Source organism: Pseudoliparis swirei, chromosome 16 (assembly GCF_029220125.1).
Source record: "Pseudoliparis swirei isolate HS2019 ecotype Mariana Trench chromosome 16, NWPU_hadal_v1, whole genome shotgun sequence".
Lineage (NCBI taxonomy): Eukaryota > Metazoa > Chordata > Actinopteri > Perciformes > Liparidae > Pseudoliparis > Pseudoliparis swirei.
This window is the reverse complement of record NC_079403.1, coordinates 14,140,601-14,158,372: the sequence shown is the minus strand read 5'-3', so window position 1 is coordinate 14,158,372 and position 17,772 is coordinate 14,140,601. Positions and strand designations below refer to the sequence as shown.

Genomic DNA, 17,772 nt, shown 5'->3' with positions numbered 1-17,772 from the left:
CACGAAGTCCTGCGTTCAAGCCAGTGAAAAAAAAAAATAGCAAAAAATATTTGAGAAGAAGCGTTTCACAGTGGTGCCGTTCAACTCCCGCCAGTGCCTCAAGACTTTTATTTTGGCATCCTATACTATGACCTTTATTTTTACATATTTTGGCATATTTTGTCATGGTAAAGAATTCCCTTGGAGATTAGGCAGACAGGTTCCACTGCATAGGTATGCTTGTGTTTGTCATCGTGTAATTACTGCGTTTTAAAATTCTCTTTAAAAAAAACAAAATATGCTTGACTGGCCTGTCAGGTTATATTCTCTAGACCCCAAGGCCTGCAACTGTATCTTTAAGTAGAAAGGGAACCTGCATGATGGGAGAAACCAAACTAGTAATACAATCTGATATGAATTGGAAACTAAAGGTCATTCTAGCTCTTTGGAACCCTGAAGGGGAAGTGTTTAAGCGACGCAGAAAAATAAACTGGAACTACATTCAAAAGACAGATCAAAATCGTAGTTATTTTTAGAAAATCCAGGAACTGAAATTAAAACAACAAAAAACGACATCATTTCTTAAATGTACTTTTTACGTGATTGCACTTATCCTGCCTTCACTTTGGTTGGAGCAATTGTTTCTCAAACACGTTACCTAAAGAAATATTCCCAGATATCCCAAAAGAAACTCCCCTTGAAACCCACCTATGTAACAAATTATGCAGATCAACAAAAGGAATAATATCTTCAATTTACGGTTTCATCAACGGAAAGTCACCTGTTTATGATAAAACACCTACAAAAGGGAAATGGGAAACAGACCTAGGATGTGTCTACAAGGAGGCAGACTGGTATCACCTCTTGGAACAGGCACAGACGGTATTAATCTCCACAAAACACAGACAAATTCAATTGAATATATTCCATAGGACATACTACACCCCTTACAGGTTACATAAAATGGACAGCAACATTTCCCCCAGATGTCAGAGATGTAAAGTGACAAACGGTGATCTTCTACACATGCTCTGGAGTTGCCCATTGATAGAAGAACTTTGGAAACGCGCCACTGAATTAACCTCAAGGATAATAGGAATTCAAATTGAACAGGACCCAAAGATATGGATTCTGGGGGACACGAGCTTATTAATCAATGCAAACTACTATAATAAATACTTTATCTTACTTGCGAGCACTGCAGTGAAAAAATTTATTCTGATTAACTGGAAATCTGAAAAATCACCATCAATAAGACACTGGATTAATGAGCTTGTGTCCTACTGCACACCTGAAAAGATATTATATAATGTGAGAGGGAAGCAGGCAGCCTTTGGAAAAATCTGGGGCCCCTTCATAGATATTCTGCCATCTCTGGACTCGGCTGATCGTGGTGGTGTGAGACCGGCGTCAAATTAAGCCCGCTGCAGGTTATTTATTTTTTATTTCGGTTTTATTTTGTTGTGAGTGCTGTATTGGTTTATGTTGATACAAATGTGTACGGATGGGTGTAGGTAAACTGTGTAGACTGTGTAGCTGTATAAATGAAAGGAAACTGAGCCATACAAGGGGAGGGGTGGGATGGGGAAAAGTTTGTGAAATGTTTTTGTTTTGTTTTGTCTTGTTTTTTAGTTTTTTGTTTTTTTCTCTCCTTGTTTTCATCTTATGTAAAAAAAATAAAAAAACATCATCCTTGTGTGGTGATTTCCATAGGGTTATATATTTGTATATTTTCTTTTGTAAAATAATATTTTCAGCATAACAAACTGTAAATGCTATTTCACTACAAATATTCTGTAAAACAACATTTTTGTTAATAAAAATAAATCAAAAAAAAAAAAAAAAGTAAGTCATAATAAATAAACATTTAAAAATGATAACAATAAATAATGAGAAAATAAAGAATTAAAATTCTAAATATTACTTTCAAATATAAAAAAACAAAAAAAAACACGTTACCTGATATGAGCCAAGACAATAATAACAGACGCCTTGCATGAACCTTGCAGAACTAAATACGCCTCAGCAAAATTCAAAACTGCAGCTGAAAGCAGGAGGAGAATAGAGTTGTTAGTGATGTTCCAGCTTGCAAGCACAATTTCACTGAGCAAGCGTACAGCATGCACAGTGTTCTCATGATACATTATTCATCCTGTTCTTTCCACTGTCATCTTTTATTATGTTTAACATACATTGTTAAGTGCCCTTGAGTGACTTAAAAGGTGCTTCTAGATAAGGCATATTATTATTATTAATAATAATATTATTATTATTATTAGTTTTTCTCAATTGATTACACACAAAAACTGGAACTTATAACACAATGACCACAACCTGTAACTCATGTGCCAAATCCCTCAACCAAGTCTGCTAAACTATAAGCACAATTATCTGCTTTAGACACAGATTTCAATTGTTAGCCACACTTTCTTCAAAACACTAAACACCATCCTCTCTACTTTGCACACTTCATCAATGCCAAAACCTCCTTGTGTTCAGACAGAACACACTGCTATTCAATTGACAAAACTTTGATTTCCATGGCTGTTGTGCAATTTGGAATCAAGGCTCTAGCAATATAAGGGCCACAGGTGACCTCCTGATTTGAAGAAGAATGGATGAAAACGTGGAAGGTAGAGCAGACTAGAGAGGCAGAGGAGTAAGAGTAAGAGGACGAGGATGAGGAGGAGGAAGAGGAGGAAGAGTTGGAAGAGGAGGAGGATGTTGATGAGGTCCTGTGGCCAGACAGGAACCGAAGACACATTTTTTTCGTCCTTTTTTATTTACACTTTTCTTTCTTTTTTTGTTGACTGTTGTGGTCTATTTTCTATTGTTTATTCTGTGAAACAATTATAAAAAAGAAAGAAAAATGGTTGTTGTATATTTGTGTGTTGTTTTATATTTTTTGTTCAAACACTATACATTTACAATATTTTACAACAGGAGAAAGCGTACAGTACCACTGGACATGAAAAGGCATAATGCTTCTGATAAGGCCTTCATACTGGTGTTTTCCCATTTCATCGTCGTGTTTTCCATTGAGCACATCAGTGTTCAATCGATGCTTAGAATGTCTACTCATATAATGGGCTGTGTTTGTCTGAAAACAAAATACCCTTTTGAGGTGACATAACACTGTTTTGAAAGCAAAGTTTCATTTTGCAGGAGATATAAAGGGTTTTGCATTTTGTGTGAGTGGTTTTGGGATTTGTGTTTAGAGTTTTGAGAAAACGAGGCATGCTTTAAAAAAATGTGTTTAAGCAATCGAGAAAAACTGTATGATGAGATTCTTTTAGTTTGATGTTCACTGGCAAGCTTCACGGTGGACCGTAGTGACCCTACATTTCATTCAGTTCTTAATTGCTTCGGACATTTTATAAAAAACATTGTTACAGTTCACAAAACAAAAATGTATATTCATAGCTTTAGTTATGCAGAACTTCATTGCAAACGCCCATACTTATCTGAAAGCCAGTCAACCCATCAAGTCCAAAACAGTTGTTACTACATTGTACAATAAATACAATTGTTTTATAAAAATTCATTTAATTTACAAAACATAATGCGTAAGTGATACAATCAAATATAAATACCATATATTATATTTTCCCTTGTAATACATACAAATAAAATGGATGTGTCCACTTGTCCAAACCACTATCTTTCTTTCTTCTTTTGCAGACTTCTTCTTTTTGACCAGCATGAAGGTAACTCGATGCTTCACAAGCACCTTTAAACAAATACATCTACATTTTGATTACTTGTGAAAGCAAGGAGAAGTTACCTCAAGATGCAACATATTTCCTATTTTTTGAGAGTAATTCTTTTTTTCTTACAATATTCATATTATATTAACCAATTTATATTTGAGAAAACTGGGAATAATCTCTGTACTTGGTATTCATCATCTTTATTTCACTTGGACACGGACACGGACACACACACGCACACACCTGTTGATAGTAATATGACACAAAGACAAACAGCAGCCCTTAACATGCACTCACTCTAGATCCCTATTGAAACATCCACAGGATCCACCTCATTCATCCAAGCGGAGCCTCAATATCCACGGTGATGAAAGTGTACAGTATATCCTTCTTAATCTCCTTCACTGTGTATTTGAGAGAACTAATTCCATCTCTATCCATGGTCTGCCGGGTTTGGCTCAGTTTACCGGCATTCTTTGGATTGGGCTCATTGTGCGCGTCTCTCTCATGTTTGATCATCTTGTACTTTCCCATCACCGAGTTAGGTCGAGAAATGGACAGGCCACGGCAGACAATTCGGTTATAGATATCGTCGTCCTCACCCCCCCAGCCCCAGAACGTGTTCGGGAAGCCGTTAATCTTTAAGTATTGGCCCTTAGACAATGAGGAAACTCCACCAAAGAAATTGTTGTAGGGTAATTGGAAGTTGAATTTGTCCATAGCCACAGCCAAGTGTCGAGGATTGTCAAAACATCTGTAAAGGTTTCGGTCATCCAGAGGGATCAAATCTATGTCCGAGAAGACAAAGCAGTCGTGATCATATTGCTTCATTGCTTCCACGTAGCCGGCATTCATCAGTTTAGCCCGGTTGAACACGCCTTCTCCATCCTGGTTGACGATATACACGGTGTAGTCCAACTGCTGCCGCATCAATATAGGATGGAGGTAATACAGCCAATGAATAAGGTGCTCATGCCGATTGCGAAATGCGATGATGATCGCCACCTAAACAAATTAAATAAGTTAGTTGGCTTCAACATAAATGATTTGGAGTTTTTTTTAATAGTGTGTGAAGTTCTTCAAACCCTTATAACACAAGTATGTCTGATAGCAGTGAATTATAGATTGTGGGGTAAAAGTCTGAATATTAATGCACTGGCCATTTGCATTGCACTGTGCTGCTCTCTGTACATGGACAGAGTGCATACAAGTTAAGCCGTACCTTTTTTTCAGAATCAGTAACCAGTTATACTGTAAGTTACTTCACTTAGGTAAATATATCATTTTAAAGTTAAACTTTACTTATCTTTATTTATATATTGTATCATACTGCTGCAATGCTACACAGTTCCGTTCACACATTTCTGTATTGTAGTTATTTACAAGAATACATTCTTTACTTATTGTATATTCTTTGTTTTTATTTCCCATGCAGTGTGTCATGTACACCTTATTTCCCCTACAAATAAAGCACTTTGAAATTGAACTGTCTTGTCAGTCATTGTTGATTTAGTTATTATTATTTTCTTAGTATATGACTTCACTCAAGTGTTGACAGTTGACACTTATTTGTGAGAATAGGTTCTAAGTATGAAAAATTATGGTGTTCACTTATTAATTTCTCTCTCCTTTCCTTACCTTCTGTTGGGAAACGCAGTCCGGAGGCTTATACCGTCCTCCTTCCTGAAGACGAGAACTGATTAACTTTCTCACCTGGTCCAAAGTCCGTTTAGAATCAAACTCAACATGGAGTGGACCCACAAGTTGTGGAGGGTTGTCAGGGCAGCGTCCCAAAGGCTTGCTCTTAGTGGTTGTCATCTGTGTCTCTTCGTGACTGGCATTTAGGACTTTCATCTTCATTTCAGCTACTTCTTTTATCAACTGGGAAAGGCTGTCATTCCCATTTGTATCAGGATAGTGCTTTGACAAAAAATATAAAGTGCCCTCTTTGTTGTAAAATAGAATCAGAACAAAACATGTCACACTGAAAAAAGCAAAAAGTGCCAGCCTATTAAAATATTTTTGCATCATGTTAGCTCCTCCTGGAGTTGCCTAGCGTACTCCTCTCTGCCCGGGTGTAGCCCTGGTACCTGCATCTCAATTTGCAAGTCAAAGGTCTCCCAAACAAAAGAGCAACCGGACAGGTTTTTTTCTTTATATGGGCGCAGCTTCCTTGTTCCTCGTCAGCTGGTGAGGGTGGACCTCACACCTGTTGTATATAATTAATCAGGAGTCCTTTTCTTCTTACGTTTCCCAGATCTATCCACTGAATGATTACATTCAAAGTGTATTGTTCCGTGTCTGAGTATTACCTTAAAACTGTTATATGTTGTCCTTTCATTTGTATGTTATATACCAAGTTCAAGACGGGTGATGGCTTATTTGAAACAATAATCAAATAGAAAAGTATTGTGCCAAGACAAAATATGACTTACTTATGACTTACTTACTTATTTTCTTAGGGGGCAAAAATACAGTATAACTACTTTAAATAATAAAGAAAGCAATATAAATACTTCCTTTCTTGTTGTGAAACTGGGCCCTCTAGCGGTGGGGATTTAAAAGTACTGGATGTCCTCAGTGCCTTGTGTGAAACTTGGCACATGGAAGAAGTTTGCCTTCAGCTGTTTAGCACTGTTTACCTTCGCATTGAAAATGCGGAAGGTTATGTTTTGATCGCCGTGTATTTATTTATTTATTTATTTGTATGCGTGTTATTCGCATAAGTAAAAAAGTATTAAACCGAATCGCATGAAATTTGGTGGGATGATTGGTTATTATCCGGGGACCATTTGATTAGATTTTGGGATCGATCAGGTCAAAGGTCAAGGTCAAGGTCATGAAAAGGTCAAAATCTTCTTGAATCGCATGAAATTTGGTGGGATGATTGGTTATTATCCGGGGACCATTTGATTCTATTTTGGGATCGATCGGGTCAAAGGTCATGGTCAAGGTCATGAAAAGGTCAACATCTTCTTTTTACCATAGCGCGGTCAATTTATATCCAATTGGCATGCAAATAATGCCAACATGTTCATAATTCAATGCCCAATCTTGTGATATGCGAAGGTATGCGCTCTACCGAGTGCCCGTTCTAGTTTGAGATGTTTTAAGTGAATGTGAGTTTTCAACAGTCACACACATTGTGCAGAAAACCCCAATATCCCAAATCAGTTTTCACATCCAAATTCTATGCAGGTTTCGCACATTCAGGACCTGAGAGTACCTGAAGGGTGTCATGTGACATGGAGGTAGTGTTTAAGTTTCAGTGTGAATGAAAGGACCACCCCGCCTACAAACAAATGGAGTAGATGTGATGTTTGTTGCTCAGTGTTTAACTAGTACATATGAAGATGCCAGGGCCAACGCTTGTGATCACATTTCTTTCCACTTAATAATAAATAAATGTAGTGTTGTTTTTGTCTCAATTTTATAATTGAGACACCAAATGAACACAGCATATGTAGTATGAAGATATGTGACGTTCATGTGACATTAGTACACACACTACGCACTGACAACACAAAAACATCCAGTGTTAACGTCATGTGACCACATCACCCTTAACTGATAAAAAGAGACAACATTCTTTTTATGGCAAAACAATATTTCAACTTAGAGTCAAGCAGATGAAGTGCTGCTGTTCGTAACTATTGGAATGACTACTTGGTTAGTCCAAAGAAAAGGCAGGACATGTGACTGAGAGGAAAGGTTTGTCTGCTTCCTCAGATAACTGACTGGTTGAAAAGGTTATGCAACAACTTGAACAGCAACACACAATATGCTGAACTTCTGTTGAAGGCTGTCGTTACGTGCCGGGCATTTTACCAATTTATTCCATTACAATTGAGAGAGCTGCTGAGGAAGGCTGACTGTTGTGGATTGAATCATGCTCCTATACCTCACAGTCCCCCATCCAATGGTTCCCTCCAGCAGGTGAGGTACATTTGGACCTCTCATAGCTTTGGCTTTCAGACAATCTTTATAAAGACTGCGAAGCAAAATAAATCAGTATTTTAAATCCGATATCATAAATGTTTTCTTTCTAATCATAGTCTGATATTGCTAATGTTATATACACATGTTGCCTGGAAAGAATAAGATCTGTAATAACAAGAAGTCCAGATTAACCAGAGGTAATTACAATTTAACTTAAGATCCATTCACAAACTTTGGAAGGCCATGAATTCATACTGCCTCTAAGATATGCTTCACTCCTGAACTCGCTTAAACCAATTATAAGTCGTCTACAATCTTAAAACCTCATAAATGAGGACCCCTAGTGGCACTTGTCTGCTTTTAGCAAGATGCTGAAACAGGGTTTAAAGGCGCAGTGCTATGGCTGAACACAATAATCAGGTTGACACCGTAAAATTGGTCCCAAACAAATCACTGTTATTGGCCCTGAAGGCCATGCCGCTCTATATAACCCACGAACCATCCATGAAAGTGTGGATTGGGTTTTTAAAACCAACTTCTCATTTCAATGAGTGAAAGTTTCATGACATGAACAACACTAAAACTTAAATAAAGACTAAGACTTTGCACCTTGTAAAGAACTCTGTGTTCAATTTAGTGAGGGCTTGCTCATGCGGGAAAGACAGCTGAAAGTGAGTCAGTCAGGTGGCAGTTTACTGCCACTCTGTCTCCTGACTAGGTGTGTTTCAGACTGTATATTGTTCTGCTTTAGGAGCTGCAATACAAGAAAAGCAAATCTAGTAAAGTATCAGTTTATGTAAGACCATGAAACGAGGAACATTTTCTTCTTTACCACTCTAAATATAAAATTAGTAAGTCTTCATATATCATTCCCATCTATTATCACCAGTATACATTTTGTCCAAATTTAAGGTTCTGTGAGGTTAACTGGGGCTTACAATGTATTCAATACGTCCAACAGCTAATTCTATTTTCTGCTTTAAGCAGTTTTCCTGACATTGCTGTGTGTGTTTGTGTGTGTATGAGTGTGTGTGTGGGTGTGTGTGTGTGTTGAGGGTTAAAAAATAAGCAAATGTTCCCACATTCCCATGTCCCATATTTGCCTGTTTAAACCAATTATATGGTTTAATGTGTTTACAATGTGAATTCCTTTTTTGTTTTCCTTACTGCTTCAGTCATGTGATATACATGGTTAATATGTTGATGTTGGCGCTCAACTGAACTTGAGTTCTCAGGGTGGAAAAATAGCCTTAAGTGCCAACGAAGATGTAAAATGTTTGCTTAAATCATAATTCTGTCGAAAAGTCTTGTGATGGAAAACATAAAAGCTGAACTCTCTCAGAACTAGAATAACACGTTTGCACTTTTCCAGCTTCAGATATTTTATTAGCGGTTTGTGGTAGATTACAGGATAGTGAGGAGGAACTATTTTCCAAGACGACATACTTAATTACTTACTACTTTGAGGAAATATTAGGTGGAGCACTGGTACTCACTGTAGACAATCAGTGAGAAAAGTTTGGGGTTTTGAGACTAGAGTGACCAATGAGTGTTAAGAGGACAATGCACAGGATCAATTAGTGTATGCTGAGTATCTATACATATTTTGAGTGTAGTCTTGTCTATCACCACTAGAGGCTAGTCATGCATCACCAATAAAAAAGAGCCCCACCATACCAGAAAAGGAATTTCTTCCTAAGATTACTTGGCATGCCTGTGTGTAGTCGTGTATAGACCACATTCACACAAAGACACACACGTACCTACGCACACACACCTACCTTGTACGTTCATGTCATGTTAATTAATAGTGTGTTTTTGCATGTTATTGCCCAAAAATGCACATGTGTCTCAGAAAAAGACACGCGTGTCCTTTTGGGTAGATGTGCTGCTTTTTGTAGAGAAACCTGATATCGACTCCTCTATAAATGGAATCCAGCTTTGGTTTTGAAAATTTTGAAGAGTATCTTTTTTTCTTCTTTTTACACCTCCTGATTTCTCTTTGGCCTTTTTTAGCTGCTCCCAGCCTTAGTTTTAGAATAAGAATGATGCTTACAGAAACATATTTCTAACCAGAGAAGCAGGCTTGTTGGGTGGACATCCAACTCAAACTGAGCGAGCGAGACTGGCAAACCCCCGCTGATTTAGCCACACAAGGGTATGCTGGCACTCTGGAAGCCCTTTGGAGGTGGGCGCGTCTTCTTATTTAGCATCATGCTTGTGTTGTCAGTGCAACGTTTTTATCAAAATATATATACTTTTTAATTAAATAGATGAGCACATTGTGAAAACAAATGCCTTCCTTTACTCCCTGTTGAGAAGTTCACTCATCAGATCCAAGACTTTTTATATGAATTCTGAAACGAAAACATTTGACCAGATACTGAACTGTACTGGACTAATGTTCAACGGGATTGTTGTTGCAAAATATGTGAAATATTTCAAAATGTATTTTGGCGTAGTTTAGATCCTGAGAGAATATCCAAAGGTTGTAAGAGGGAGGACAAACTGCCCAACCATCGGACAATTTGAATACATTAAATACATGTATTTACTGCAGTCATACAGACAGATGTGAACACACACACTGATACACACACATGCACATTTAAACTCAACCACAGCTCTTAAAACAGGCCTAGTTACAGCCTAGAGAACTCAGCAGTTTAGTGAAACATGATACCCAGACCATAAAAGAGTGTGTGTGTGTGTGTGTGTGTGTGTCCGTGTGTGTGTGTGTGTGTGGTTTTGAGTGGTCTCAGCTGTGTGGGACACACTGCAATGACAGCCAATCAGAGCTAATTCAGAATCAGAGTGGTTTTGACGGCTCCATGTTCTACCCGGGGGAACAAAGCAGTTTGTGTGTGTGTGTGTGTGTGTGTGTGTGTGTGTGTATGTATCCATGTGAGTGTATATTGTGCGCAACCCTCAACCTTGCTCTGCACTCCACCTGCTTCTCATTGCTCAAATGGTCTGACAAAATCTGTTCTATGATGTATTCGGCATTTGTGTTTCAAAGCTTTTATTCTATACTGTAATGATATTAATGAATACAAATTATTTGAATTGAAATAATCTAATAAATCAATTGAATAGCCTGTATCTTTTTTGAGAGGCGTCTTTCAGGTATCAATTTAAATGTGATTTATATTTTCAAAACTGACTTAACTTTACCCACTTTAGTAGTAAACTCTAAAGACAATTGTTTTGTTTTGACTTGATTGAATACGTTAATGAGTTCATGAGTTATCTTTCAAAACACTTTGGGGTTATTTACCCAAACTAACATGATTTATTGAAACTTCCATATAAGTATCAACTAAAAATACGTAAGTGACTTAAAAAGAAAAACAGTAATTTTACACTGGGACAAAATAAATTCCAGTTACTGGGTAAGTTTCAGTGTCTTTAAGACTCTTATCGTCTGACTACAAAACAGCTAAACTGCAACGTGAATTACATTACATTACATGTTTGGAGGAATACAAATAAAGTCTATTTTAGGTGACCGTAAACTAGTAATGCCACATTACTGGGCTCAAAGGCTGTATTTATCTTCACTGGTGGTCTGTCCAAAGAGCTCTTAAAGAATTATGTGGACATGAAAATTCAACCGCATCTCTAACAACAGACAAGACCACTTGAGACCCAAGATGGGGAAGATATATTCCCCCAACTGGTGGAACAACAGCTGTTATTTGAGGGTGAATAAGGTAAATATGTCTTGAGATCTCTTGGTTACACGAGTTAAACATTTTGAGCAGAGACAACCTTTAGATCATCGTTTCCATTACCACATACTCTACTCGAACTTCAGTTTCAAAGCCTTGCTAAAGAGGAGGATTCTTCACAATCTTCAGCCCAGGTTTTCTCGGCCTGTCCAGGTTTTTGGTCGAGCTGTTTTGTGGTCACAATTCTTGCCACTCGAGCCTTCAGGCCAAAACCAAATGCAGTGTTTAGGAGAAAGCCGAGTTGCCAACTCTGCTTCTTCAAAGGTTAGGGGAACATCAGCCCCAAGTCACCAGGGCTGTGGGCGATAACCCGTGGAAGGAGAAACGACGAGAACTATCCTCTGCTCCCCTTATCATCCATCGCTCTCGTTTTCTACGCGACGTGAAGCTGGCGATCTCCCAATAGGCCCTGGGGCGATGTGTCAGTAGCAAGTGGAGGGCGAAGGAGATGCGCTCAATTAGGGCCCATTGACGTATAGTCTTCACACCTAACCATCTTTTTCTCCCATCCCTGATAGGTAGCTCTGTGGAGGCTCACTCTCCCTCACTTGTTCGCTCAGTCACACACTTGGTATCCCTCAAACACCCACATACTAGGTGTCGAGCTCACTCGCACTCATTCACTCATTTCCCTCTTCATTAGCACGGGTCCCTTCTATCCCAGGTAGATAGACCTCCATGCTCATTTATTCGCCTGCCACCATTTCGCAACATGGTCCTCTCTATTCCCAACCCACTGACTGAGAATATCTATTCAGCAATGCTGCCATTCACTGTGAATAGATGTAATAGTTGCTGTTGACTTTATTGCCAATACTTACAATATTTAGCTAATATGTTTATCTCGGGTTAGACAACATTTCACTGAATGCAAAGACAGATCTGGTCATGCCTAAAAAGTAAATACTTTATCCAGAATGCTTCTGAATGGTAATTCCAAATCTGCTCTGGTGATCTCATTTAAGGTGTTACTACAATGAAATTACAACATATTTGTGTGTGGGTGTCGTCGGGTTTCCTGTCCACCCTGAAAAGATACAGTAATATAGCAGGAATAATCCAGTCACTCCCTTATGGACGCAGCCATAGAATTGGTTCCCCAGGCTCTGCCATGTGGTTGCCCATTGCTACTAAATAGTTAGTTTCTGGAAAAGCTTGACATTTTGGGAAATATGCTTTTTTGCTGTCTTGCCAAGAGTTGCATGAGAAGATTGATACCACACGTTTGTATGCTTAGTATGAAGCCACAGTCGGCAAAAGGCAAACTAACCTTTAGCATCAGTATTATTTGTCTGGCCAGGACCAGTAAAATGTCAACTGTTCCTGGCCTTAAAATAACCCCCATAAAACGGCTGATTGTCATCTTTCACAACATGTATGAAGCATTTTGAGGCACTATTGGGCAGGTTTGGTTTCCTTTGGACAGATTCAGGCTGGATGCTCTCCATGTTTCCAGTCTCTGTTGATAGCCTTATAATGAACTACAATACAAACTTAATTACAATACTACTTAACAAACCTTCTTTTCATCTATCTAGTTAGATTACAATACGTGTCCTTTTTGGTATTAACAAAAGCAGAACTTAAACAATAATATCATAATTACTATTGTGTAAATAAATTAAACCCAAGCTAAAATAAAAACATTTAAATTCATAAACACGGCGCACATTCTAAAACAAAGAGCCTCTATTTTCAAATAGTTTTTCCATTTGTCTTTAGTTTTATGTCATGATTGTTCAAAATAGCCTTCTCTCACAATAGAAAGACAACAGGTGCAACTAATTAGTTTTTAAAAGTAGCTAATTGCTGCTTTCCACCATTCGTCATTCTTTGTCACCTTGATGATTCACGTAGACAATTAAAGTTACGGAGCCACACGCGAAGTAAAATAACTTTTTAAACTGTGTTTTCTTGTTCTTGTTCTTGTTCTTCTTCATTCGTTATGAAACGTTTTGCCGTGAGGGTAAAGGTCACGCGCGGGTCAGAGTTGCGCCATCGCCGGACGTTTTGCTAGCCAGTTAACGGTCATCATGGAGGATTACAAGAGAAGCGTTAACATCCTGCCGCGGGATAATATCCAGACGGCGTCACTTCTAAAAAGGTGAGGAACTGCATGTATGAATTAGCCGATGCTAAGTTTCTTTGGGCGCGTGCTGTGTTGCTACCAAGCAATCGTCCCGTGGACGACGGAGTCTTGCGTTATTGCCATCGTGTACGTTACATTACATTACATTACATGTCATTTAGCAGACGCTTTTATGCAAAGCGACTTACAATAAGTGCATTTCAACCTAGAGTACGAACTAAGAACAACAAGAATACAGAAAGTAACATTTCCTCAACATAGTCGAACTACAAAAGTACCACAATAAGAGCTATTTAAGTGCCACTGAAGTGCAAATCTGTGTTTTAATCCAGATATACGTATAGATATACGTTGGCAGCTCGGCTCATTTCCTCCTGCTCTCACTGGATGTAAAACACGCTGTCACACACCGTCAAAGTGCACTTTCTGAATCACAATTTGGCATTCTGGTGTTGTGCTGTGATGCCTTTTCAGTGCAGGTATTCAGAGTGAGCTTCTCCTCACAGAGGCCGCTTCCACTGTATATCCCGCTGCCCCTGTTTACTCTCTCTGCTAAGGGACCATTGGTTTTGTGTAGAACCGCAGTTTACTCTGAATCATATACCATACTATAATGGTCATCGTGGGATGACATTTACATGTTGAACTGCCTTTGTGGTAATTATGAGACCACCATAGGTTGAGTTATTTGATATCGAATGCTAGATCCACTCATGTGTACTGTAGTCCCTAAATATAGCCTGCAACACAGCTTTTTATTCGGAGCTTCATTGTGTTTGTGTATTGTTCTGTAGGACTTTGTGCAACAAAAATGTAAACATAAATCTCAATTTTGATCTCCTCTCTTCATACATCAAGTTAGGTCACTAAATCCGGGGCCTGGCTCCGTCTTTGGCGCCTGCGATGTGTTGCAATAACTACAAGTGTATAAGCACGCTTGTAATGCATCTCAAATGAACTCTTAGCTTTGTAATTGACTATGCTGAATTCATTCTAATAATTAATGGAACATTTTATGCACAGTTAAAAATGTCTGGCAATGTCTTGAATCATCTGAGCAGAGGAAGAATAACTAGTCTCTTGGTCTCTCGCTACCATTACTCCTCCTCTTCTCCCCGCTTGTTCTTCTTCTCCCCTTTCCCTCCCTCCTTACTCTTGACATGTGTCACATTTTGGGCTTCTGCTCTCGAGGGATAAATGCCAGATTACATGGTGTAGTATTTTTATCCGTAGTACATTAACCGGCGGAGCTTACAGCATCAAAGCTTGGAGGAGATCATCACACAAGAAACACGCACACGCACACACACACACACACACACACGCACTCACGCACACATTCACATCAGAATTGAAATGGAGAGTGTAAAGTGCCTGCTTTGATCTCTCCTTTCCTCCTATTCCTAATTACCCCAGTGTCACACATACTGTACATGCAAACACACACAATGCACAGATGCCTTAACATGTGTTTGCACGTGGACATAAAGAACTGAACACTTCCTTGTAATCCATGACATCTAAATCCATGAACACATGGTGAATTAGATGTCAAATGTTCATCGGCCAAAACCTGAACAAAGGTGGCTTTTTGTGATTGCACATTACTCATTCTGAAGTTATGGTGATATTACAACTCCCTTCACTAAAAATACAGAATATCATAAGCTAATAGATATCTATAGCTTCCAGCCTCATGAATCATCCTCTTTTTCTCGAACTCAGCGAAGAACCCCTTTGGTAGTTACTTACTTAAGAGCATTTAGGACATTGCTAGAAGTTCCATTGAAAGAAACAAAAACAAAAACTTCTGATTCATATAGTAGATGGTGGCTACGTTTAATTGTAAATGATACATGTTCATACACAGTGGATCAGTTAATGGTCTGCTCCAGTCTGTATCAAATTACATTACATGTGTGAAACACAAGTTATGTGTTCTATCAACATCAACTGGCAGTGATTTCCATGCCAAATAGCAAAGCAGTGATGCAATTGATGTTGAAAATTATATGACAGCAACACTTTTACTCTGCCAAGACCCAAACACATCATTACTATGATATTCTAGATAATCTCCAACATCACTCATATCCAAAACATTAGCCAAAGGTAGTACTCACTTTGTAAACTCATTTTGGTTTGACTCGATACATCAACTTTGTTATATAATACATTATATTCGAGGTCTCTATTCTATTCCTCTAAGTATTTAAATTGCACACAGAAGACACATGTTATTAAGCATTGTCTCCACACACAGGCTGTGTCTGCTCTGGCTAAGATCGGATAGTCTGGAATCCCAATGTGAGCTTTTAGATGTATTTAAAGATGGAAACCTGTCACACAAACAGGCTTTTGGTGGGTCGTCTACGCATCATACAAGCAATGCTAAATCATGCCCTCACTTGTTTTGCCTGACACAAACTCACATCTAAAGCAGTTTGAAGATGTCACGGACTGTAGTCGCAGTAACAGAAACTATTCATTGAGATGCTGATGCTGTGCAGCATAGCAGCAAGTTGGCAGAGCATCGTGTGAACAGAGCACTGTAGTTGCATGGGTGGGATGGAAGAGAAGAAAATACTTTTTTAATATGTGTGTGGTGCGAGTTATATGCCAGCTGTTACGTGGACACCTGTTGCGTCAGCAAATGCCCCGTTGTTGAAAAGCGGTTTCTAACAAGTGACTAAATGAGACGACAAAACGTCTTCACGCCGTCTACTCGCCTTTTCAGCCTTGTTGTTTACTTGCTTTTATGCGACCCGCATGTATTTTTTTAGAACTTAGCATTAGCTCTTTACTTCTGCTGATCGCATTAATGCTTCAAAAATCATTAAAGTGGTGTTTTATTTATGAAGATTATCTTGCTGAACAAAATGTGTCAGTATCAAACTTATGAATTCACAAGACAATGGAAGGATCCCATTGCCTTTTTGGCAAGTGCGATGCAAACTTCCGTTCTTGCCTACACAAATATGTCATCCCTGTGCATATGTTTCAGGGGTAATACTGTATAAATGATCTGATCAATAACTAATTAAAAAAACTGTCCAACTCATATTACATTGCATCAAATGTGCAATCACGAAGCTGAGAGCAGTTATCAGACAAACCAGAAACATTAGTTATGCTAGACAAAATGGAAAGCATAAAAAAACTCTCTTCAATACTTGAAATGACTCACCAGCTATGAGCTCATCTCATTGGAGCACTGAGAGTTTCTCACTTGCTCATCGGTTGCCAACAGGACCTTTTTCGGGCCATTCAGCCGGCTGTGAAGCTGCATTGTTGACCTTTGGGTGCCGTCAACCGATCAATGAGGGGATATGTAGCTCTGTTTCCAACACTGTTGCTCCATGTGTGAAGAGCCTCACCCTACTTCTTGAGGTCATTTAGCAGAGTCATGGGGTAAGGGTTTGCACTGTGTGTTTGTGCATGTGGTGCATTGAAGATTGAAGCTGTGTGTGTGTGTGTGTATGTGCTTTCATGGTAGGGTTTTAGGTGCTTGTAAGGGAGTGACATGAGTTGTTGAGTTTGAATTTGCTCTACAGTCCATGTCATTTAGGTGAAATCAGTGAGGATATATTCAATGAGTGCCTCACTCCAGGCTTGTGTGCCTTATCCATTAATAAGATGAAATACTGTTTGTTTGTTTGTGTATGTGTGTGTCTGTGTGTGTGTGTCTTTAAAGGTGGATAAGTGTTCCTGATCACTTACTAACCCAGAGGAGAGAACTTCCATTTCTATATCTTGACCTTTCACCCCTTGCATTGACTCCTGTATTATGTCAGGCGTCACTTTTGGTTTCTAGTAAATCATGAGGGATTTTTTTCAAAATGCTAAAAATGTATATTGGATGATGATAACTTACTATAATAATACATTTGGGGTTATTTATCAATAAAAAATGCCAAACATACTATGGTTCTAGTTTCTCAATTGTAAGGAATAGTGGTTTTTTTGTCTGTTTTCATATCATTTTAAATTGGATATATAGACAAAATACACCACGTTTGGCTCTGAGGATTAACTTGATACAAAAATCTATTGCAAAAAATATTTAACACAATCAACACATTTTACATTGACACATTTTAGCTGCTCAATGTGCAGTTAAAGACTTATTTTGCATCACGTATTTTGATACAATAAAAAGGAGCAAGTGACAGTTTACACTGCTGTTTTCTGTGTGTGTGTGTGTGTGTGTGCATGTATATATAAAACATTTCTTTGGATAAATGAATCGTTTGAGGTTGAGTGGAGTGTTAATGTCTGTCTCTGTTTCTCCGTGTGGGGTACATACTCCCACCAGGGGTTGCTG

General features: G+C 38.5%; 1 protein-coding gene across 1 annotated transcript; it reads right to left on the bottom strand.

Moving 5' to 3' along the window:
* Window positions 1–2,851: 2,851 nt before the first annotated feature.
* Window positions 2,852–5,790, bottom strand: LOC130206202 (beta-1,4-galactosyltransferase 1-like). Its single transcript, XM_056434047.1, has 2 exons — window positions 5,328–5,790; window positions 2,852–4,694 (listed from the first exon to the last, which is right to left on the bottom strand). Exons 1-2 carry the CDS (start codon window positions 5,718–5,720, stop codon window positions 4,026–4,028), a joined length of 1,062 nt encoding a protein of 353 aa, XP_056290022.1. The 5' UTR covers window positions 5,721–5,790; the 3' UTR covers window positions 2,852–4,025.
* Between the last annotated feature and the right edge of the window lie 11,982 nt (window positions 5,791–17,772).